This window comes from Motacilla alba, chromosome 2 (genome assembly GCF_015832195.1).
Source record: "Motacilla alba alba isolate MOTALB_02 chromosome 2, Motacilla_alba_V1.0_pri, whole genome shotgun sequence".
Classification (NCBI taxonomy): domain Eukaryota; kingdom Metazoa; phylum Chordata; class Aves; order Passeriformes; family Motacillidae; genus Motacilla; species Motacilla alba.
Genome location: NC_052017.1, coordinates 110,167,287 through 110,192,291, shown reverse-complemented (window position 1 = coordinate 110,192,291; position 25,005 = coordinate 110,167,287). Strand labels below are relative to the sequence as shown.

General features: G+C 37.3%; 1 protein-coding gene across 2 annotated transcripts in view; it reads left to right on the top strand.

Moving 5' to 3' along the window:
• Positions 1-25,005, top strand: part of PRKDC (protein kinase, DNA-activated, catalytic subunit) — an 82,021-nt gene that overhangs the window by 5,633 nt on the left and 51,383 nt on the right. The window contains exons 8-34 of one of the 2 annotated variants that reach the window (XM_038160717.1): positions 95-150; positions 241-271; positions 1,255-1,412; positions 1,603-1,749; positions 3,854-4,018; positions 4,843-5,011; positions 6,064-6,113; positions 7,152-7,289; positions 7,589-7,738; positions 8,192-8,307; positions 8,974-9,133; positions 10,217-10,303; positions 10,662-10,781; positions 11,130-11,289; positions 11,721-11,827; positions 13,668-13,758; positions 15,006-15,169; positions 15,825-15,977; positions 17,189-17,296; positions 18,081-18,307; positions 18,722-18,816; positions 19,765-19,864; positions 20,794-20,927; positions 21,445-21,699; positions 22,684-22,910; positions 23,564-23,772; positions 23,888-24,020. In XM_038160717.1, the coding sequence (XP_038016645.1) occupies positions 95-150; positions 241-271; positions 1,255-1,412; positions 1,603-1,749; positions 3,854-4,018; positions 4,843-5,011; positions 6,064-6,113; positions 7,152-7,289; positions 7,589-7,738; positions 8,192-8,307; positions 8,974-9,133; positions 10,217-10,303; positions 10,662-10,781; positions 11,130-11,289; positions 11,721-11,827; positions 13,668-13,758; positions 15,006-15,169; positions 15,825-15,977; positions 17,189-17,296; positions 18,081-18,307; positions 18,722-18,816; positions 19,765-19,864; positions 20,794-20,927; positions 21,445-21,699; positions 22,684-22,910; positions 23,564-23,772; positions 23,888-24,020 (3,710 nt within the window). Of the gene's footprint in view, positions 1-94; positions 151-240; positions 272-1,254; positions 1,413-1,602; positions 1,750-3,853; positions 4,019-4,842; positions 5,012-6,063; positions 6,114-7,151; positions 7,290-7,588; positions 7,739-8,191; positions 8,308-8,973; positions 9,134-10,216; positions 10,304-10,661; positions 10,782-11,129; positions 11,290-11,720; positions 11,828-13,667; positions 13,759-15,005; positions 15,170-15,824; positions 15,978-17,188; positions 17,297-18,080; positions 18,308-18,721; positions 18,817-19,764; positions 19,865-20,793; positions 20,928-21,444; positions 21,700-22,683; positions 22,911-23,563; positions 23,773-23,887; positions 24,021-25,005 lie in introns of those variants that run through there. The other variant, XM_038160726.1, reaches the window with a different exon arrangement.

Sequence of the window (25,005 nt, the reverse complement as noted above, 5' to 3'; positions counted from 1 at the left end):
ACTGCTTCATACTGAGCATTGATAAAAATACCTTAAGTCTTCACTGCCTACTGTATGTCAGTAGTGAAATACTCCCTATTGGATTGTTTCACAGATCCTCAGACTGCAAAGGAGATTTTTGATTTTGCAATGAAGGCAATCAACCCACAGGTAAATCTGCTATTTGTTAATTGTTCTACATAAACAAATTAGCCCTGGTGAAGAGTAAATCACAGTGACAAACCTTTTCTGGTATTACAGATTGATCAGAAGCGTTATGCAGTACCTCTAGGTAAGATGTAAACTATTTCCATTCATGCTTAGATGGGTACTGTCTTTTGTCTGGAATTGTTTATTCTTTACTGGATGTGTTCAGATGTCTCTAATCTTCGATCTTCTAAGCTGGCCGAGGGGAAAGCTGATGTACTTCAAATTGGAATATAGAGTTTAACATGTATTTGGTTAAACTAGTCAAGGTCTAATCAGCTTATGAATAGCAGCATTATACTTGATACCATTTGCCCCTCTGGAGTAGTACAAAACTGTGATGTGAGAAAGAAATAGTAGAAATAAGAGGAGTGTAGCTAATTAGGAGAAAAGAGGTGTGACAGTGGATTGAGTTAAGAAAAATAAGGAGAGAAATTTCATTGGAAGAAGGAGAAAAAGAATGGGGGAAAAAATTGGAAGATTAGAAATTGGCTTGTGAAAAGAGAGTGGCTTATGCAGAAATTGCAAAAATGCAAGGTTTGAGTATTAGGCCCATGGTAACTGTGAGGGGTAAAACCCATTTTAAAGGTAGTCTGTCATCTCCCCAGTTAATTCATTAAGGATCTTGAAATTTTATTAATGTTTATATTTGGAATAGTGAAATTACCTATAACCTCAATTTTTTAATTGTCTGCATCACAGTTTGGCAAAGGAGGGGACTTGTGCATGTGTTCTGACAGCAGAAACCAGATCCTTCCGAATTGTGCAATCAATTTTTATTTATAACCACTGAAGTTCCTTTCTTTTTCAATAGTAATGTAAATTACATCAGAACACAGGTGTACATTTAAAAATATTATTTTGGAAGGTTGTTTTTTGCTTAAGTTCTTAATGTTTGGGTACTGATACTGTAGAGTATCAGTAGAGGCTAGAGGAATATTTTTCATATCCTCCAGTAATGGTGGGTCTGCCTGCCTGAAGTCCTAATGTGGACTTTCACAGTCTGGGCTGGTTGTGTAAAATGTAATGTAAGTCTGGTTTTTAATGAGAATTGTTTTTAAATTGCAGCTGGGTTACAGTTGTTCAGCTGGCACTCTGCTCAGTTTGGAGCATTGCTTCTGGACAACTATGTGTCCCTCTATGAAGTGATGTGCAAATGGTGTGGCCACACACATCAGGAGCTGAAGAAAGCCAGTTATTCTGCATTGGATTCATTCCTTAAGCAGGTGTGGTAACTTCACTGGGATCTCCAAGTGTAAAGCCAAATTTCCTGAAATAGTGGGAATATTGGTGCTTGGAGGTTCAATGAATCTATTTAATGAATAATTATTTTGTTTATTATTTACAAGCAGGGTATCTTCTAAGACTTACTGTAATTTTTTGTGAAATGCTGGAATGTTTGAATCTGTTTTACAGATTTCTTTGATGGTGGCTAAGGATGCAGAGCTGCACAAGAGCAAGTTGCAGTTCTTCATGGAGCAGTTCTATGGAACCATCAGGAGGATGGATTCGAGCAGCAAGGAGCTGTCCATTGCCATTCGTGGATATGGGCTTTTCGCATCAGTATGTGCAGAGGAGTTATTCTGGTCAAGGAGCTTACTGAAAGCATGTAAAGCTAGGATTCACATACCATGCATTTTACTATTTTACACAGCTCTTTTAATAGGGAGCGCTCCTGTTTCTGGACTTAAGTGTTGGATGTAATTAATTACGCTGCAAAATACCTTTTGGATGAAAATTTTCAAATGTATACTGAATCTAGTAGGAGCTCTTGCACGATTGGGCTGTAGTTACTTCTTCTGCACAAGTTCTAAAGTGGAAAAACAGGACCTTCATATACAGCTGTCACAAAATTTCAGAATGTGCTTAATTGCTTAGGTGCAGGGAATACCTTGTTGTCTCTCTCTGCATTTAAATGGTAGAATCCAGGCTTCACTCTGAAAGTAGTTCAGAGATTCTTACAGAGCTCACTCAAACAGCTAAAAGGCACTGCTGACTACAGGACAGTAGGAGGTGATTTGTGAAACATCCACAAAGTAAAATACAACAAGAAACAGCAAACAAAACCATGCTTACATTCAGTGTGGATGGCAGGTATGTTTATCAGGAAGCACCATTGGGAGCAACTTCCAGTTTCTGTCAGCAGTCAATTAAAATGGGAATATAACAGTCAAGTTCAATAAAGAAAGGATGGTATTTATGTATTTGCAGCCTCTGTGCTTGATGGTGGTACCACAACTTTCATGTAATAAATTCTAGACTGGCTTTTTTTTTGTCTCTCAAAGCAAAAATTAGGTTAAATGAACTCAAAGATTATTTAGAGAAGTTTAGGAATGGCAGTAGAATAGCTGGTAATTAGCTGAATCCTCTTTTTGTTACCTTTTGAGTAGAGTGCATTTGTTTGCAGAATTTTCTATGTGCTTTGTTCAAAGCTGGTCTTCCTCTTCTGTGATATGAGGTAGAAAGGAATTGAGTTCAAGGTATTGGTTCCAGAAAAAATTAAGTATTTCAGATAATTGAAAGAACCCTGTTAAAAACATCTATTACGGAATGCAAGAACTTAAAATTGCATAATGTAAATACAGAGATAGGATAATACTGCAATTTTTAACAAATTTAATGCTCCAGTACCTATAAATAGCTAATATGTTAAGACATATTAATACTTGTTACTGTGTCTAAGTTGAATATTGGCCAAACATCAGATATTGGGTTGTGAGGAAGAAGAGTCTTGGTGCTGCTGCAAGTTGTGACTGTAGCACTCAACTTGTGTTCATGCTTGGTTCAGTTTCAAGGCAGAATATTTCTTTAATTGGTGAAATAATTTTAAAATATTACTTTAAGTTCTGCAAGTGATAAATAGATAGTCTTAATTTTGTCAGCATGTTTTTAGGCAGACTTTAGGCTGTCTTTAGACTTTAAACTTTCAACCTTTAGGCTAACAGCCATAATTCACTGTTATGTAAATCAGTCCATTCTTCGCCATGGTCAGTTCCCTACCACAGATTTTGCCTTTGACCTGGTTCCTGTCCACAAGGATTTGTTTTTGACCTAGTTCATGCTGTGATTTACAAATCTTTCTATAGAAATTTTTAAGCTTTGTTGCAAACCCTCTGTTACTCTTAGGGATACTTTCCACTTGTTCTTTAGTTTAGGAATAGTCTTTGTAGGTTCTGTTTGTACAGGACCTATAACAATAAAACTTGAGAATCTGGGCTGCTCAGTTAAGTGTTTAATAGTAGTAACCTCTCAGTGATAACAAGTTAAGCTACATTAAGGTAAGCCACTTATTACTTTAATGCAGCAAATTCAAAATATAAGCGAATCTAAGCATCCATAACTCACTATTTAAGATACTTACAGCCAAACTCCCATGTTTTTCAGTCTGAATATGAATTCATGTCACTGAAAGTTCAAGTACTTTTACAGTAAATTACACTGCATTAGTGAACTATTATTATACTCCATGTCAGGTACTGTGTTTCTCATACATGTAGCAAGTACTTAAAGTTAGTTTTTTCAGGTGTATTGAGTTTCTGAAAAAACCTCAAATATTATTCCTGTTATGGTTCAGTGAAGACGTGGCTGGGTTTTAGTGCTACAGCATGCATTTATTTGCTCAGCTCAACAAAATTGCCAAACCAGGTTTTTATTTTCTCTCTGTAAGCCCTGTAAAGCTATACATCCTGAGGATGTGGACAACATGTATGTGGAGCTCCTTCAGCGTTGTAAGCAAATGTTCCTCACAGAAGCAGAAACAATAGATGACCACCTCTATCAGCTACCAAGTTTCCTCCAGTCCATTGCCAGTGTGATAATCCATATAGATACAGTAAGTGGAGTATTTCAAGTACCACCCAATTCTTTCATGCAGTTACAGACGTGTGAGCGGGTAATAGCTGTGAACCTGCCTGTGGTAAAAGGTGTTTATTTAACTGAAATGTAATGACATCTAGCCCCTAGGGGATGGGAAGAATATCAAGGAAAATGCTCTAATGGATTTTATTTGAATAAAGAAAATGCACTGAATATGCCAAATAAAAATGCTACAGTGCATTGAAATGAAAATCATTATGGGCAAATATGAATATGTTTATTTATTTTATGTTCTTTATTTGGACATAGCCATAACCTTTTTGTGTTTATACTACTCTGCTGCTGCTTTGCCTTTTGGTACTGATACTTAGCATGTTCTCTGAGACTGGTACTTTGGTTCTGCTATGATGTTATGCTGTCTGTTTAAATGAGGACTTTCTGGATCTTACCTGGAGCTGTGAAGTAAGATTGGGGCATACATTTTGCATTCAGGTGGTTGTAGATAAACAGATTGTAATGCTGTTACTGTTGTTTATTTAAATTGGTACTTTTCTGGTAAGCTTAAAACTAGATTCACTGAAGCACTAATCTGTTCAGGAGCTACTTTCCATAATGTGATCCAGGAAACTTTCTTACTCTATTTGTTTAGTTTTATTTCGGGAGGATTTTGTTGTTCTTGCTTTTTGTTTGTTTCTTTGTTGGGGGTTTTTGTATCTCTAAGATGAATTCACTTGCTAAGTCTCTTCCTGTTCTCATGATGCAAGCTCTTGTAACAAAGTAACATGCTGAAATAATTTCACATAATTTACATAATGGATGTTTTGTTTTTCTTTATTCTAGGTTCCTGAGGTATACACTCCAGTCCTTGAACATCTAGTTGTGCTGCAGATCAACAGCTTTCCACAGTACAGTGAAAAAATGCAGCTGGTCTGTTGCAAATCTATAATAAAGGTGTTTCTGTCTCTCTCAGGAAAAGGTCCAGTTTTCTGGAGCTTTATTAGCACTGTGGGTGAGTCTGTGATACTAACTTAGTTGGAGTTTTTTGGGATCATGTTTTTTGTTTTTCCTTTGGTTTTTTGGGTTTTTTCTTTGGTTTTTTTTTCCCTAAATTGCATAACTAATTCTAGGAGAGAAATGTGGAATAGCCATTCAGGATCAAAAATGAAGCTTGTCCCATTCTCTAATAATGGAGGTTGAGTGTTTTCATGGTGATATTTTTCAATATCCACTGTTAAATAACTTCAAGAATGCATTTAACAATCATATTGGATAATAAAGTGAGGATGATTGAGGGCAGGAGAATACATGTTTGTGATAAGCCTTGCATTCCTGCTCTGAAGAATTATGGGAAGAAAGTGATCTCATAGAAAAGTGTACAAAAATCTGTTCAATGTCCTTTCAGTTACCCCTACAAAATAGCACAGAAAATAGAGTGAGTGTTATCTCTATTAGAAATGCCTTTTTTTTTTTTTCCCATGTTCTGGAGCTTTTAAATAGTAAAATTCCAAATATGAAGTTAGTCAGGTATAGTTATGTGAGTGTAATACTGAATGTGCCAGCACTGGTAACTGACAATTCTAGTAGTCTCAAGCTGACATTTCTTTTCAATGATTTTCAGAAATTATTTTTTATTTCTTTCAACTATTTATTGTGGCTTTTCTCCATTGCTGGGGCATTTTCGTTGTTTCCTATGTTCTTGAGTTGGGAAGTGGTACACCCAAGTACTATGTTGATCTTAAGTCCCTGAACATAATTGGGGGTTGTTGCCTTTTCAATAAGGGCATTATGGGTGATGCCTTGGTTGTCATTCATAATCAGGAAAAAGTTAAAGCAGTATTGAGAAAAAGTAGTAAGAGGCAAGTTCAGGATTGGTTGCCTGTGGAACATCCTAGAGTCAAGGCTCTGATTTGAGCTATTTCATCCTTAAAGGAAAAAAATCTGTGTTCTTTTGCCTCTCTTACCATGACAGAACATAGAAAACTGATTTGTTGATGTAATGAGTGATATGAATGCCATGATTTTTAAATCTATTCAGGCAATTTTGGTTTTTGTTTGTTTCAGTGCATCAGGGATTAATCAGAATTTTCTCCAAGCCAATCACACTTTCAAAGGTAAAATAACTGTTTAAATGTATTTATTTAATCTAGATTCCTAGAGCATACATTCCATTCCAGTTCTTGAGAACCTAACCCAGTATACAAGGGAATGCCCAAAGAAGCAAAAATAGTACTATCTATTTTACTGGATAGTCCACTAATGGACACTATTAGTCCATTAGTGTTATTAGTTATTGGCTCATTTGTTCTTAAGTCTCTCTTCCCCACCTCTGCTCAGCACAGTGTAGATGTGCCTCTTGTGCTGGATAAAGAAAATTTGAGGAAATAGACTTCTGTTTGGTCAGGTAGTCTGTAATAAGTATGTTGTGATTAAAGTCATCCAGCTTTCTTCCAGGTTAAATTTTAGACAGTTTAAAGGTTACTGAATTCTTTGATATTAAAGCTTTTTAATCCTGCAGCAGAATAACTACAGAATTTCTCAAATAACTGAGCACTAGGAGAACAACCTCAGAGGTTTTCTTTGGGTTTTTTTCAAATGAGGTGGTTGTTTTGTGCTTGTGTTTGTAACTGGAAATGTGTTGATAACACACTGGTATTTTGGCTATGGCTGGGCAGCACTGGTGTGGCATCAAGGTGGCTCTCCAGTATTTTCCCCTCACCAGAAGACTGGGGGGACAAGATCTTGGGAGGGGACAGGGCCAGGGCAGCTGACCGAAACTGACCAAAGGGATATTCCATGCCATATGGTGTCTGGTCAGCAAGAAAAGCTGGCTGAAAGGAGGAGGTGGGTGGCACTGGTTAGGATGTTTGTCTTCTGGGGCTTCTACTCCGTGTACCAAAACCCTACTTCCAAGGAAGTGGCTGGACATTGCCTGCTGATGGGAAGTAGAGAATAAATCTTTTGTCCCAGTTTAGTAGCAATCCTTTGCTGCTAAACTGCTTTTATCTTGACCCATGAGTTTTTTCCATCTCATTTTCCCCTTCCCAGTCCTGGTAAGGAGGAGAGTGGTAGAATGCCCTGGTGGGTAGCTGCCATGCACCCAGGGTTAAACCACCAGAGCAATGTGTCTGACAAACATTGTGTCCCTTCAGGATTTTTCTGTAAAAGAAACTTCTGGATCAGAAGAAGCCTTTGAAGCTGAAGAAGGTTGGACACAAAGATCAAAAGTACCAACTTACAAGGACTATCTGTACCTCTTTAGAAGTCTACTGAGCTGTGACACAATGAAGGTATAGCAAGGTTAACATGGAAATACAAAATGAAATGGAAAATGTAACACAATCCTGAGTCTTGTTGTCTTAGAGCTGCTTTTCTAACTTCAGACTTTTTCCAAATGTCATGCTGTAGGAGGATTGTTTTCTGGTTTTAGTTGGATTTTATGGATGATAAGTTAACTAAACATGGCTATGCTTTCATAGCCTAGAAACATCTAAAACTGCATTCTCTGGATCATTTAAATGTTAGTTTTTCAGTTAAAGAAATAATTTTCTTTTGTGTTTTGAAATATGAACATTTTTGTCCTACAAAGGAATGTGTTTTTGAAGATGCAAACTTCCTTACTGAAAATGCACAACTGCGGTTCTTAAGTCATGTCCTGTATGATGAACTTATAAAATCTGTTTTGAAGATTATTGAGAAATTGGACCTGACTGTTCAGAAACTGGATATTAGTGAACAGGTGAGACCTGAGGACCTATCCATTAACTATTGCTGTTGTAGGGGAAGCAAAATCATATCCCTTGTTTTGTTTTCATTATACCTGGATAGCACCCTTTCATGTCTTGAAGTAACATTTATCCTAGATAAAATGTTCTTAATATCTCTGAATGTTGCATTGCAGTGTTAGGAGATTGAAACATCTGAATCAATAGAATTTCACAGAATCTGTTACTTTAGACTTTCTACTCTGGAATCTACTGGTTGGTTTTCATTTTTTGACTGGCTTTCTACTTAGAAGCAGGCATCTCTGTATTTTTTCTTGCAATTACTGTTGTGTCAACAGTTAGTCCTTCATCTCTCGGAGTACCTAGTAACAGATAGAAAAAGACTCACTGTTAATGTGGCAAAAAATGCGTAAAGGCTTTCTGTGTTGTCACAGATCCAATGTTCTTTCTTCAACATTTATTTTCAGGATGGAAATGCAGGTGACAGTGCTTTGGTTGGGCCTTCTTCTGACCCTGCTTCAAACCTTCAGCCGACAAAGCCAATAGATTTTATTGCCTTTATAAATCTAGTGGAATTCTGCAGGTATTTGTATGCTTTTATTTAATTTGAAAGTTACAGAGTGGTTGGAAGATGTTTGAGGTGTAATGTGTGTAAGATGCTTGTTTCTGAGTCAGTTTGATAGATCATATTTCAAAATGCACAAGATGATGAGGAGGGAGACAGGAAGGGTTTTTCAGATGCCTGGGCCATAGGTAAACACGTAAAAGCTCATTAACTCAGGTTTTTTGAAAGAATACAAGAGACATTCATTGGCTTTCACTTTCATTATTTGGGTGTAGTTGTCATTCATTATATGTTACAACTCCTAGTATTATCCTGACCATGTATCCTAAATACTTCAGAGACCAGAGATACAGTCTTCACAGACCAGTAAGGGGCATTAAGTGAAAGGTACAGCATTAGTTGCCTGTGGATATCCAGTAATGGAATGTGATATATGAGGATGTGTGTTTGTATAAATTCAACAATGAGATATAATAAATATTAAATGGCTTTGCCCTGTAAAACAAAATTAAACTATTCCTGTGCTTGACTCAGAATGCAGCATGCATTTATTCTCCATCTGCTGCTCTGTTACAGCAGTATTTCTTTCTTGTTCTGAGATGAAAGTTTTTTAAAAATAAAGCATTGTATTTGATTACTTTTTTCCTTTTTTTTCCTCCTATGTTTTCTGTGAATTGGTTTTAGAGAGATACTTCCAGAGAAACATGTGGAATACTTTCACTCTTGGGTATATTCCTTTGGTTATGAGCTTATTGTTCATTCAACAAGACTACCTCTTATTAGTGGATTCTACAAGCTGCTCTCAGTTACAATGAAAATTGCCAAGAGGATAAAATACTTTGAGGTGAGATCTTTCACCCAGTGGAGAGGTAACATGTTGTGTTAATGACAGTGCCATTCTTTATGTATAGCATTTTATTCCCTATGGAAAATAGTTGATTGAAACTGTTACTGGGTTGTTTCAAATGTTTATAGCTTCCTGTGCCTCCATAATTAGAAGCACATTAATAATCAAAATTTAGACTAGAAACCAGTTTCCGAAGAGACACCATCCATATGTAATCACAGAATCTCCACATTGTTAGGGTTGGAAGGGACCTCTGGAATTCATCCAGTCCAACCCCTCCACCAAGGCAGTGTCACTAGAGCAGGGAACACAGCAGCTCATCAAGGTGTGTTTGGAATGTCTTCAGAGAGGGAGAGTCCATGACCTCCCTGGGCGGCCTGTTCCAGGACTTTTTCCAAAATCCGAGCTGGTGAACAGAGAGATGGGAGGTACCTTTGCAGTGCAGGTGGTAAAAAAGATATTTTGGATAGAAACAATTTAACCAGAACAGCAGAATCATGTATGGGTTAATGACTCAATTTCTGGGGCGTATTCCTGCTCCACTCACTGATTTCCACAGGGAATATGATGTCCCAGTGGTAGATGCACTAGCTGTGGTTTGGAAGCTATTGGACTAAAACACGTGGGTGTGTAGCCCAACACAGAGCCCACTGCTGCCGATGGCACCAAGTGAAGCACATTTGGAAACTCATTGGTGTAGATGCTTGTACTGTGGACACTGTTGTAAATTGTTTCTTGTTACGCAATTGTTCTTGCCACCTGGACATCCACTGTTAGGGAAGTTTGGGTTTTTATGATTTGTTGCTTGAACAGAGAAAATCAAACCGTTGAAAAGCTGCTTTGCAGACATGTATCTCTTGTTTATTTGCTTAATATTTAATATATTCCAAAAAGTTGACCCTCAATGAACCATATTAGTGTTAATTTCTAACCTCTGAAAGATCAAAGATACATTTCAAGTTTTCACTGACACCAGTTTTGTATTAGAAAGTATGATGTATGTATTCTGAGTTGAACTTGTGGTTCATGTATGTACTATGTGCTTTTTAATAGTATTGACTTGTGATTTCTATTTGGTAGGATGTCAGCCCGGGGAGCCTCAGAAGGTGTCCTGAAGACCCAGAAAAGAGCTCTTGCTTTGCACTGTTTGTAAAGTTTGGAAAAGAGGTAAGAAATGTTGCTCCCTAACTTTCTTAGGCTGAATAAAAACATATGTGATTCAATCAAAATTTTATCTTCTGAGAAATCTTACATACACAGTAGACATATTGCTTTTTGAGCTGTGCAAGAAAGATAGTGAGGTTTTAAGATCCTTTTTGGTCAGTTTTTTCAATGTCAGAAGAGGTGTATTGGTCACCAGTTCATACACATTTGAGAAATAGCAGTATAAATACTTCTGGTAACTGCAGGTGAATGAGATTCCAATATTGGTTTGAGCTTGTTTATTTTACATGGGTATTGATACAATTAAGTCAAGATTTCAAAATGTTTATGTTTGTTCTTGATCTATTTATCTCCATTTCAGGTTGCAGCAAAAATGAAGCAGTATAAAGATGAGTTGTTGGCATCTTGTCTAATTTTTTTGCTGTCTTTACCACATGACATCATCATGCTTGATATCAAAGCATATATTCCTGCACTGCAGGTGAGCCAAAGTGATGTATAGCTAACACTTTTTTCCCTAAGGTATGTACAAACATTCTGTAGCAAAGTCAGTATTAAGGTAACTATTAAGCTCTCTATGGTCTTCAGCAAAATAGAATACAAACTACTTGAATCTTTGGATAAAAAGTAAATTGTTGGGATTTGCTTTTGCACTAAGCAGACTCTCTTATTGCCTGTGTTGTAATACAAACATATCTCCTGTGCTAATCTTGAGTGAGTTACTGCAAAGGGAGATGTACACTAAATGCTTTCAAATTTGTCTCTTTTACCATTAAGTAACACTAGTGAATAAATGTGAAAGGCTGATGGTTTTGTATTTGACATTTAGAATGCATTTAAGCTGGGCCTTAGCTGTACCCCAATGGCTGATCTGGGCCTGGATGCTTTGGAAGACTGGTCAGCTCACATCCCCAGACATATGATGCAACCCTATTACAAGGATGTCCTGCCTCTTCTTGATGGTTATTTGAAAAGCTCTACATCTACAGGTACATACATGCAAAAAATTTCTAGTCCTAAGGAAGAGGAAAATAATTTTTTTATGAAGATGTGAAAATGCCATACATTTTATTTATATTGTGCACATTCTGTCTTTGGAACAACAAAACTTCCGTTACACCCCAAAATGCACTTTTTTCTTAAACTAGGATTTACTTGCTTCTGCTGAACAATCAGTAATCATTGTCATTTTATTTATTACTTCTGTGTGATATGTCCTTTTTTGCTTGAATTGGCTTAATTTTACTAAGATACCTATTTTCCTTAATAAAGATTTTAAATGAAAGAATAATTGTCACATTTTTAAAATAAAAACGGGCAAAACAAGAGTGGGTGTTTTTTTTGAATGAAACTATGAGTGGGTGCATGAGATGCTGGTACAATAAACTGGTATTGATATGCAGTTTTTTTTGTTCATCAGTTGAATCCCAGAATAACTGGGAAGTAAGGAAACTTTCTCAAGCAGCCCAGAAAGGACGTAATAAAGTTGTGATACAGCGTATAAGAAAAGCAAAGACATTTTCAGTGGTAAGAGTCCTTTGTCTTTTTAAGAGTTAAATATTAATCCTTTCTTCCTATTGCTTCTTTTCCTTTCTTGCACGCATACTTTTTTTTTTTCCCTAATGAGGACTAATTCTACCTTAGATGAGTTTAATGAATTCCATTCTGCAGTGTGGCTCAACAAGCTCTTACATCAGCTCAGCTGGAAGGATGTCATATTCTAGGGTGAGGATGGGAATTCAGTGGAGAAGGGGGACTGAAGAAATCCTGTAAGTCAGTATCACTGCTAGACTGATACATTATGGCAACAAAAATTTGACTCCCAACACCCAAAATCAGGTCCCAGCTTAGCAGCTTTGCAGTAGGCAATACGGTTTTGTAAATGTTGAAGCATTTGGGGGATTTTTAATTGTCTTGTGGATAGGCTTACAGTGTTTAGAGACCAACATATGTGTTACTTTGTCCAGTGGCCTCTCAAATGTAAGTGTAGTTTTATTTGTATATTCCACTACACAAACTAAGTTGGAATAAACCTCTTTTTAGATGTGACATTACTCCAATATACAGAACTCTTTCCAACCTGGTTGTCTTTAAATGTGATACTCCTGGAGTGAGTCCACTTGAGAGCTACAAAGATGATTAGAGGACTGAAGGATCTCTTATGAGGAAAGGCTAAGGGATCACAGCCTGTTTAGCCTGGAGAAGTGAAGACTGAGAGGAGACCTCATCAATATCTGTCAGTATCTTAAGGGAAGGTGTCAGGAGGATGGGGCCAGGCTCTTCTCAGTGGTGCCAAGCAATAAGACAAGAGGCAATGGGCAGAAACTGATGCTCAGGAATTTCCATCTAATATGAGGAAGAACTTCTTTATTGTGCAGTGACCGAGCACAGGGACAGATTTCTCAGAGAAATTATGGAATCTCTCTCACTGGAGATATTCCAGAACTGTCTGGATGCAATGCTGTGCCTGTGCTCTAGGATGACCCTGCTTGAGAAGGGAGTTTAGACCAGATGACCTGCAGCAGCCCTTTCCAACCTTGGTCATTCTGTGATTCTGTGAAACAAAATTAGTTAATTTTGTATCCTGTATAGGCTGCTCCTGAAAATGAGTTGCCTGAGAGAGGCACTGTTGAGTCTGGAGAAAGGAGGCCCAGGGGAGATCTTACTGCTCTTTACAACTATCAGAAAGGAGCTTGTGGCCAAAGGGGGGCAGTCTCCCAGGTAACAAGTGACAGGACAAGAGCAAGTGGCCTCAGGTTGTGCTAGAGGAGGTTTAGATTGAATATTTGGAAAAATATCTTCATGAAAGAGGTTGTCTAGCATTGAAGCAGGCTATACAGGTAAGTGGTAGAATCACCATCCTTGAAGTGTTCAAACACATGTGAGTGTGGCACTTGAGGACATGGTTTAGTGATGAGTTTGGCAGTGCTGGATTAATGGTTGGACTTGATGACTTTAGAAGTCTTTCCAATCTAAATGGTCCTGTGATTCCATATAGGTACAAGATCTAAACTTTAAGTTCTGGAATTTAAGCAAATGAAAAGAGCAATTATTGCTTCAGATTTGTTTCTGCACTGTTATGTCATTCTGTAGGTGTGTGTTATCTGTGATAATAAAATTTTACTTGAGAAATGATAATTGAAAGCTCACAAAATGGAATGAAAATGCTTTCCAGTCTTGGCCTCTTTTGTTTACTAAACCAAAGCTCTTCTCTTGTTTGATGCGATTCTTCTCCTCATGGTTCCATTTTACCTTCTTCATCTGTATTTAATAAGGGCCATAAGATCGTCATTTACTCTGTAAACCAAAGTACTTCTCTATAGCAGTAACTGTTCTTTCACTAATATTACTCTGTTGAATTATTTAGGATAATAGTCCCTCCTTGGAAGCAGTAAGGACTAGAGTGGCACGCCTTCTTGGATCTTTGGGAGGGCAGATTAACCACAACTTAATTACAGGTGAGTATCATGTCAAAAATATTTATATGCCTCTGCTGTCTCTCTTGAAAGTAGATTTCATTAAAGCCTCAACATCACTTTCATATACCTGGTTTTTTGTTGCTTTCGTTTAAACAAAATTACTTTTATTCAGTTCTGGAGTTTAGTAGAGCAAAAGTATTCACCAGCTTAATATGGAGTAGGGAAAGTGTTTAGGAAACTACAGCTGAAAGCAAAAAAACTGTACATCTGAGTATATGGTTTTCTTTATTCCACCCTTCACCGTCTGGCTGCAAAGCCATTTTAAAACTTTGCCCCGGTTTGTAGCTCCTTAGTACTTATTTCTAGCTCTTCTACAGTTCTCAGTAATGAATTGTGTAAATCTCAGCAAGCTTACTTTTTCACTTGTGAGTTTAAGGTACATCATGCCTTTAGTATGTGTGGGTACTAGAGTTCCATTTGGGTGCTCCTCAAAAAAAGACAGCATTTTCTCCCTTTCTCTGTCCAGTCCATGAACAAGCTTTATGATTTAAATATTAAATAACATACAGTCTAATAAAATAGAAAACAATAGTGTAGGTACCTGACCACGAGATTCAATAGATGAATTCAGCACAAAATTTAGTTAATTTAAAAATTAATGTGGTAGTATGCATTTCTTCCTTTCTTTGCATGCTTATGTTTGTTTTTCTGCATTTACAATCAGTTTTCTTTCTGCCAAGTACTTCACTGTTACTTGAAAATACTGAGGGAAAGTAGCCTTATTCTCTGGAAATTAAATACAAAATGTGGTCAGATTTTTGTGAACCAGATTTTCAATTATGGGAATATAGGGAGAGAAGGGAGTAAGTATGCCAGTTTTCCTTGGAGGAGATAGCTATAAATGGCTGTAAATGTAGACATTTTCTGTGCAATTGCAGGAGTCAGTATGTTGGATCTTCTTGTCTTATTGACCTTCAAGAGCTTTCTGTAACATTGGAAGACAAGTCAATTATATTGGATGTCTTACAGAAGTATTTTAAATCAAGTGTAATTCGATGTCTTCTGGATTTATTTGTCTCCAAACTTAACCTGTAGTGCTACTGGAGACTGCTGTAACTCTCACCTGAAACGTTGGCTATGTTTTTTTTTTAATAGTTTATAAAGCATTAATATTGCATGGCCATCTGACTGAAGTTGAAAGGTTACAGATTTTTTTGACTGAACTAAGTAAATACTTGCTTTATGTGTATTGTATTAAGCTTGTTTTCATCTTTCAAATGCATCAGCTACCTCTGCAGAAGAGATGATGAAGAAATGTGTATCCTGGGACACTGAGAAGCGCCTGAGCTTTGCTGTACCATTTGCAGATATGAAGCCTGTCATCTACTTGGACTTATTTTTGCCTCATGTGACTGAACTGGCTCTTACTGCAAGTGACAGGCAAACAAAAGTATTGGTTTTTTTTCTACATCTTATTTTATGCTAGCTGATAAAATTGCATAAAATAATGTCTTCCTTGTTACTACAGACCTGTTTTAATTAATTCATAGGTAGCAGTGTGCTTCTTTGGTGCCTTTTCATGATGACACTATTCTAAGTGTTTAGAAGCTAAAGAGCAGAAGTTGTGTAAGCTCTGTCAGACAGCATTGTGCTTGATTTAACATAAAAATGAATATTTTAAACTAGTGGATCTTTTTAAACTAGTGTTGTTTGGCCTCCTTCTCATGCCCAGCCTGTGAACTTGTGGGCTCAGTCCAGCAGAACACTTAAGCAAATATTTTGGTGCTGTGCTGGATTGGGATGTTGATACCCAAGGAGTCCAGACTGGAAGTATCCTTGAAAACACTAGGGGTGACTTTTCTGATGATGAACTTTTTCCAGCTGATCCGTTACTGCCCATAACAGAGACTAAAGCATTAGGAAAAACACCAGTTAATATGTCTGTAAATTACTTCCATGGTCATGATCTGTTCCTGGAATGGTGATTTACCAGAGGTGTGATTTCCCAAGTACCCCCTTTCATGTGACTCATTCTCTCCTGCCCACAATTTTGTCTTCTCTCTGAAAGTAATGGATGCATAACCAAAGGGATTTTTAAATTTCAGGTTGCAGCATGTGAGCTGCTACATGGCATAGTCACATACATGCTGGGGAAAGCCTCTCAGATGCCAGAAGGATGTCATGGTCCCCCACCTATGTACCATTTACATAAGCGAGTATTTCCAGTACTGCTTCGTCTTGCTTGTGACATAGACCAGGTAAGCACATTTATTTATACAAATTTTAGCTTGTTCAAATACCTTTAAATGTGGGAATTAATTAATAGTTTTATTTAGCCATTTCCCTAACATGTTGGGGTTTTTTTTTCCCAAAATGAAGAGTATTTTATAGGCTGAAATTGTGTTCTAGGGTTGGATCGTCCAGATTTTGGGAGTGGGGTTGAAACCTTTTCAAGTACTCAATTTCAAATACTTCTGTAATGTAGTGTAGCTCAGACTACCTCAGAGAAGTGTACAAGAGAGATTCAGGTTTCATGGTTCACTCAGGGAGTTTGTGGCAGTAACCCTCTTTATCACCACATTTCATTTCTGTTGTCTTTCACTGAGAAGTTAATTGGAGGTGAAGTTGATTGTTTTGATATTGAGTGTGTGCAAAGCTACAACCATAGGAAAAGCATTTAGGAGAGAATTTGTAGCTGCCTCTTTAATACTTACAGATGATGCATTTCATTCAAACATTTGAACTTGATATTTCTCCTCCTTTGCACAAAACAGAACAGACACGTGGGTTCATCTCCACAGAAATTACAGGTTTTTGTGCCTTTTGAGACTGCTGCTTGGACCCTGGCCTCTGTATCTACTTTGAGGTTAAAGGGATTTTGCCTTCTGTTAAAATAGACAGAAAGCTGTGTTACCAGTTTAGGTGAAACCTCTTTTGCTGACGTGTGGCTGAACACAAACCATAGGTAAATGATGTCTGGATTGGTCCAAGCCACAGGCACTGCAGTTGCAGCATTTGTATATGCATAAATGTGTTTAGTGTTTCTTCTCTTCATGCTATAGTATGACAGTAATCAATCAGATTGATTTACAAGTAGAATTGTTGAAATCTGGGAAGTTAGATTAATGGTAAAAGTAGATTTTTAGATCTAAATGTGGATTAAGAAACAAACATCCCTGTTTTCCTGATTGTGTATTGGCACATCAGTCTGGCTTTCAATGTTCTTTGTCTCAAAGGATGTTACTGAAAGTTAGCTTGGAGGTCGTGGAGACTAGCTGAATAGAAAGCATCTAACCTATTTTAATTGTCTGGGGTTTTTTGGTCCTTGATAAGGGAATGTAATATGAAATTGGTTGTTTATTTTATAGACCCTTTTTCAAAGTACTGGTTTTTATTCTTGCATATTAATAGCGAAGTAGCGCACACATGTATTAATCCTAGAAACGTAGTTAATGTTTGCTGTTTTCAGGTAGCAAGACAGTTGTATGAGCCTTTGGTCATGCAACTCATTCACTGGTTTACCAACAACAAAAAGTTTGAGAGTCAAGATACAATGGCATTCCTGGAAGCTATCCTGGTAGGTCATAAGTCTTTCCTCTCTTTTCTCTGTGCCATATGACTTTAACTAGCATCATTTTAGTGCTGAAGCAACCAGGAACACATGAACAGATAGAACGGCCCCTTAACTATTTGAAAGAAAGAAAATGGTTGGTTTATTTATTTATTTTCTAATAACCATTTAATGTTTCTTAACTGAGATTTGGATGATTAATTTATCTTTCTTTGGCATTCTCAAAATGCAGGTATATCATCTTCAGATAAATGAAACACTTTATCATCAGTATGAGTTAGGAACAACTGAAACACATTCACCATTCATCCCCCTGAATGCCTTTGTTGTGTGCTTAATTTTTCTCTAAGTATCTTTGCCTTCACCAGGTGCAAAAGTTTTGCATTTAAAACTAGCTTTTGTGCTGAACAGAAGTGGTTGGAGGCAAAGTGTAGGTCAAGAGGATTGGAGTACTTTTTTTTAATGAAAGTCAGTGTTGTCACACCGCTTCTTATCTGGAGGAAGCACACCCATCAGAAAATGAAGTGACTTAGACAAGACTGCTACATTGATGGCTGAGACAGGAATAGAAATTCAGATCTTTGAGTTGTAATCCAGCACTGTGAGGGTTGAAAGTTCTTCCCTTCCTTGGACAGTAGCAATTTTGAACTTTGTTAATTTCTGGTAAACTGTGAGTACAGTTTTTTGATTTGCAAATAGTGCAATGTAGATAAGCTGCTATAATACTGCGCAGAGTCATTGGCAGGAGGTTTTCTCATTCTTGAGATAAAATAACCTTGCGTAATTTCAGAGTGGCATAGTGGATCCAGTTGACAGCACTTTGAGAGATTTCTGTGGTCAGTGCATACGAGAATTCTTGAAATGGTCTATCAAGCAGACAACACCAAGACAGCAGGAGGAAAGCCCAGCAAACACCAAGTCTCTTTTTAAACGGTTGTACAGTCTTGCTCTTCACCCCAGTGCTTTCAAGAGGCTGGGTGCAGCACTTGCTTTTAACAGTATCTACAGAGAATTTAGGTGAGCAAGCAGAGCTTGAAGCAGTAACTAACTTGGCCTATAGGTTCAAGGAGATTAGAAGTTACAGCTCAAATAGTCATCCACTGATACTAGTTCTGTTAATGTATATGATAGCTGAAACATTCTGTTACTCAGATTATTTTTAATAATAATTTTGTTGTTTGGGCTTTCTGTCTGTGTGAAATGTATGAAAATAAATTTTTGTCACAAGTTTATAAGAAGTTTTTTATGCCTTTTCAGGATGTTCAGCAAATTTCACTGCTATTTTTTAAACTGGTTTAGATTTACTTTCTTGTGCAAACATCTTTTGCAGTCTACCTCTACAGTGTTTAATTTGGCGGTTTTAATTAGGATATTACATTTAGTGCTTCTTCTACTCATGTTTCTCATGAAATGTTTTCCTATTTTTTAAAGGGAAGAAAATTCTCTAGTGGAGCAGTTCGTATTTGAAACACTGGTTGTTTTTCTGGAAAGCCTGGCTTTAGCCCATACAGATGAGAAGTCATTAGGTGAGCTATGTTTAATTAACTGTGGAATGAAGAATAAAGTTACCATGTTGAATCTTGGGTTAACAAAGAAAATCTGTAAGAAAAGTACATTTGCTTGTTTCTGCAACAAAGGAAGAATTATTTTTCATAATCAGTAGGGAAGTAATTTATATCTAGTTAGGAACTCTCTGAATCAGGTCCTTGCAATGTATAAAGGTGGCATATTTTGAGCCTAGGAGAAAGAACCTGTTCATATTTATGATGATTTACAGTTTTGTAATAACACTAAAAATGCTGATGGTGCTTCAGATTTGAGTTGTAGTTTTGCAGTTACATGGTGTAGAAAAAGGTAGCTTGATGAGAATCAGTCTGTTCTTCTATAACAAATAAATGCTCCAAAAATTGTCATTTTGATATATTCTATGGAATATTTCCACTCTTTTGTGATACCTTTTCCTCATTGTCTTGTCATTCTTTACAACAGTATGTAGTTGTGAGAAGCGCCTGTGACCTCTTTCACAGTACTAACGATTCTTCAGTAAATCTACTTTTCTCTCTCTTTTTTTTCCATGCTCTTTCATTGATTAATAGTAATTAGAACAGAAAGCCAAAAGTTGGTGTAACAAAACTTAATTTCTTTCAGAGGAACAGTTCAGGACGTGGTAGAAGTCCCCAGAAGAATTACTCACAGGGAAAATTTCACAGTTTCTCTAAGCGTGGTCACAGAAAGTAAAATGTGCAGTTTTATACCAAAGGCCTCAGGCTTGGCTCAGGCCAAGCTGGCCTGTCTTATGTTTTGTGATTTCATTCTGCACCTTTGAAAAATCTACTGTAGAAGCATAGAGTAGTGGAGCTGGTAGACATTATCATCTGTGTAAGTCTCTTGCACCATGTCTACAATGCAATCTCAATTCATTTAACCTAATTACTGGCATTTTTTTAGAGATGTCAATTCTGTCTCTCCAACAGGTACTGCCCAACAGTGCTGTGATGCTCTCAATCACCTGAAGCGCATAATCAAGCATAAAGCACCTTCTCTGAACAAGGAAGGAAAACGGCGGGTACCACGGTCAGCTATTAGCATTTATTTCCATATTGCGTTTTAATAAACATGACCAGTAGTTCCATTAAGTGTTTGGGATTCTGAATGAGGATTTCATCCTATGACAGTTGCTGATACAGACGTCCTGATGTTGTCTGTTGAACCCCTGATGGGAAAACACTGGACGTAATATGAGAGGAGCATGATTCTTTATTCCAGCGTGATGAACTTGATTTAGTTTAGCAAGAAGAGGCAGAAGAGAAGAGCATGTTTCCCTCACAGCAGTGTATATAATAACATTAGCACTGGTGCTACAAAGCACTTGGAGGAAACTCCTCCAAAGCCTTTCTTACTGTTGTTCAATGTCACCAGAAGCAGGAAAAGCTGCAACAGGATAATCACCAGTTAAAGAAGGGAAGCAAAAAAGGTAAAAGAGCAAAAATGGATTCAGTATCAGGATGGATAAAGCTCTGAGTCACCTAGCTGACCCTGATTTGATCAGGAGGTTGGACTAGAGACCTCCTTAGCTGCCTTTTTACTCAAATGATGGTGTGATCTTAAAGAAACTGGCAAGTGGAGTTTAGATTTGGGTCACTGGTGTGGCATTTGATAAGTTATGAGACAAGATGATTATGGGATGGAGAAAAACTGCAGGCTTATTTAAACTTTAATCACAATTTTTCCTCTGTGAGTTTACAAAGAGAAGGGAAGATAACTGCTTGTGCATTTAAAATGGTTTTCCACAAGGACTATGCCAAGTAGAGTGAGGAGAAGGGAAAGCAGTGCCAGACATGATGGTGGAAGAACTCTTTCAGGTAGTGCAGATGGGTGGTAGCTTGATAGATAAAAGGGATTCATAGTGCTCGTGGAACATTTTGATTTTTTTCAACTGAGAGACTATTACTGCTTCTTGGTAGATGCCAAGAGGACTGTTAACCCCTAATATTTTTGTGCAGGGGATTCCCAGCTACTAAGTCTGTGTGTCTTCAGGACATTGCTATGTGGCTCTTAGTGCAGTGTGGAAGACCTCAGACAGAGTGCCGGCATAAAGCCATGGAGCTCTTCTATGAATTTGTTCCTTTGTTACCAGGTATTTTAAGTCACAGTGCACTGTTATCTTTGCTTTCCATATTCTGTGCATGCCCTCCCTCTGTATTTTCTATGCAAGGTAGTAGTTGCAAGTATGATATGTTCACTCAGTGTTGTTAAATAGAAAAAGAGCTTATATTGTTGCTTATATTGCAAATGAGATACTGTGAGAACCTCAGTGTTTGAGGGATGTTTTTGGGCATGGAAGAAGCTTTTATTGCAGACTTACTTCCAGGCCCAAAACTGCTGTTGTGTATCTAGCTAAAAAAAGTGAAATTTGTTGATGGGGAACTATGAATGTCTTAAAAATTGACCTCTTCCTTATGGAAGAAAGAGAAATATGGGAATTTTAGCAATGTGACCAAGGCTAAACCAAAATCAATACCTTTTCTGCTAGAAGACCCAGTTTAAATCACAAAGTTGTTAGTTCATTTGCCTCTAGTTCCTTGGTAGTTTGAAATGTGTTTTTCCTAGAAAATTTATATTTCTGTTTCTATTTCTGTTTCTTTTTCTGCCAGGAAACAAGTCTGCATCTTCTTGGCTGGCTGATACTCTAAAAACCAGAAATGTTTCTTTCCTCATTAACAAATTTGAAGGAGGTGGCACCGATGCCAAAAGTCCATCTGGGATCCTTTCTCAGCCAACTCTCCGTGGCATGCAGGAACCCTTCAGTTTACAGGCTGTCATGCAGTGGATGGACATGTTCTTAGCAGCACTGGATTGCTACAATACGTTCTTTGAGCTGCAGATGATCAAACCTGATGAAGTACTGGGTGAGTGATTAACTGTTGCATGAGGTTCATTTGTGTGTGTTACACAAAGCCCACCCAAAGTGAGTTCTCGACTTGGAATTTAAGCTCTTTTCTCAAATGTAGAATAGACGGTTTTGCAAACTCCCAAAGTTTTGCAGTGACAGTTGTAATGGGATGGGGTTTTTTTATGAAGTACTATGTATCTTAAAATGTTTCCTTTCAGCCCTAGAAATACATCTTTGCGTTTCTGAGTCATCCACTTACCAGCAACTCCTTTTACTCTATCTCATCTACAAAAATTATTCTGTACAGCTGATTTCCCACTGCACAGAAAAGCAATAGGTTTTTATCATATTTTTCTTGAAATCATTCTAAAGCTTTTAACTTGCTGTTTATTAATATCTGGAGGAAGTTATCAGAAAACAATGAAAGAAGGCACCTTTTCACTTCAAGTTCCATACATGTTACCTTTCTTCATTTCCTGATGCATCAGCTACATCAGGTCTAAAAGCTGCGTTTGAATTTTGGTCAAGTAAAATAATAACACCTTGTGCAGCCACTGGGTCTCCCAAAAGGTTTTTATTTCAGTCATTCTTGCAAGCTTGAACAAAATGCTTTTGTTCAGCAATAGTACAGATTCATAGTCTTGTACAAGTCTGTCTGTCAGTGTTAGGTCTGTCTTGATTTAAAACAATATGTTGGAAGCAGCTAGCATAGGTAAAGTCATTCAAAACTAGGGATTTAAAATTTTTATCCATTTTATTACACAAGCCTAAGTCATCATCATTGGTAATAAGTGCTTGTAGTGGTTAGTTTCTGGAGCAATCACTAAGTACAGTGCTGTCCTGCTGTTCTGTTGCCCAGAATGGTAATATTTAGAACTGGCATGGAGCTTTCAGAAAACACTGCTGCGAGATGTGCCTCTTTCTGCGTGTCATCTCGGTTTGACTGTTTTCTTCTGAGCATGAAACAATAATCACTTCAACTTCGTGTAATTCTTTCTAGGTGTAAATGAAAGTTCCTTGTTCTTGAAAGCTGTGCAGTTCTTCCTGGACACAATTGCTTTGCATGATATCCACGCAGCAGAGCAGTGCTTTGATAGCAGTTCCAAAGGCAGCATGTTCAGCCCTCAGGAGAGGGACAAGTACAACTACAGCAAGTGCACCATTATAGTCCGGATCTTGGAGTTTGTCACTGTCATCCTGGAAATGTGCCAGCAGGATTTCTGGAAGGTAGGCTCTGAAATCTGTGGTGGATAAACGATACAAATTTTGCACGTAGTTAAATATACACGTTCTGTGTATGGAGTACTTGCAGTGAGTATTTCCTGTATAATTCCTGATGGCATTAAATGTGTGGAGGTGGTAGCTGCTTAAAAGGCAGAAAGAATTGACACAATCTGCTTTTCTTCAATTCAGTATAGATATTCAGGTTTCTCTATTGGTCTCTCTATTTGATGCAATATAAGCCGTATCTAACTATATAAAGTATAATACTTATAAGTCTCTTAGGAAATTTACACCTCCAGGTTTAGGTCTGAGACTGTGTCTCGTCAGCAAATCTCTGATAGTGTGTACAGAGATGTACATCAGGACTTGCAGATGTATAGTCAAGACTGAAACAGGCCTATGTGGTTTAAAAGATCTAAGTTGCAGTTTGGTGGGATAGCAAATATCCTACGTCTCTGTTTACAGATACCTAATTTCTGTGCATTAGCATAAGTGATTGAAAGTCAGACATTTCAATAGAGAAAATCAGCAAAAATAGGTATCGTTGCATGTTTGGTTTCATTTGAGATAAGATTAATGGTAAGTTATGAAGAACTAAATAGAGAAATCTGAAATAATTTTTCAAGTTTTTATGTTTAGTTTTTTTTTCTTTCTAGCTGCTTGAGAAAGAAGTGCTAAATGCAAGCTTTATAGAGCTTGTAGTGATGACAGTGTGTGATCCATCACACATAGGCTTTAACACAGCTGATGTGCAAGTCATGAAAAACCTCCCAGATATCTCAGTAAGACTCATGAAAGCTCTGATGAAATCTCCCTATCAGGAATCTTTGAAATTGTGCATAAAAAAAAGAATCACACCGCAGAGGTAAGTAGGGGTTTTCTGGTAAGCATGAGTCCAGAACAAATCCTCACCATGGAAAGTAAATAATGTTGTCCGTGGGTGCATTAATATAACATTATTGCTTCTCTTTCCCCTCTAGCCTTGAGGACCTTTGTTCTGTTGATCTGTTTAATTCAGAGGCACGTTTGGATCAGGTTAGGTTTGGTGCTGTCCTGTCTGCCTGTAAGCAGCTCCAGAAATCTGGCCTGCTTCATTCTGTTCTTCATAGTCAGGTAATTATTAATACAGAAAATAAGAGTAAACATTTGTACATTTTACATAGAAAAAGCTCTTTACAGCAACAGGATAAAAACAGAGAACAGATCAGATGACATTGTTTAAAATGAGAGCAGCAGCAAAGAGCTAGTGTTGAATGGGATCAAAAATAAATGTTTTATGGTTATTCTGCAAATCTAAGTAGCACAATACTGAGGCTTGAACAACCTTTATAATTGTGTTAGTCTTTCTGTGGTTGGTTCCAGACTCTGAAAATCAGAATGTAGATTCTCTAACTTCCTTTAAATGTGCTTCGCAAAACTGAAAGCTCAAAAAATCAGGATTAACTGTCCTGTAAAAGAGGCATTTTTTAACAACTTTTACACAGAGAACATTCAATGCGATGAGGGAAATTAGAAAAGGAATATTTCCTGACTGATCGGGAGCAATATAGTGGGTCTGAGATGCAGGAAAACAGGATTGAGACCCCTGAAGTGTAAGGATGTTGACTATAATATAACTAATATATAATTACATTGTATATTATATTTATATATACATATAATATTACTATTACATGTAGACATATTCCTTCCACTAAGTTTATGATTGTAGTAAATCTGTACTTTGGGCAGTTGAAGGAACAGGTTGTGCAACAGCCACAAAGACTGAGAATTTGTGAATGAGGCTGTAACAAGGCTGAGCAAAGCTAACATGTAACAAACTATTTAATTTCTGTGTACTATCTATTCTCTGTATCAACAAAATCTAGACCTATAGTTGTGGCATATTCATAATCAAAGAGCTGCATGGTTTACCATTTTTGTGCCATCCATCCTGACTTAGCTGTTCATTTTATTTCTGTAGTCAAGTAAGCCTGGAAAGATGGAGGAGGATCAGAATATTTGGAACATTGTCAAATTACTTTTAGTTTGTTCTGAACTTTGTACACAATAGGGTTTTCGCATTTAGAACCTCATCCCTGAGTTAGAAAGGTGTCTT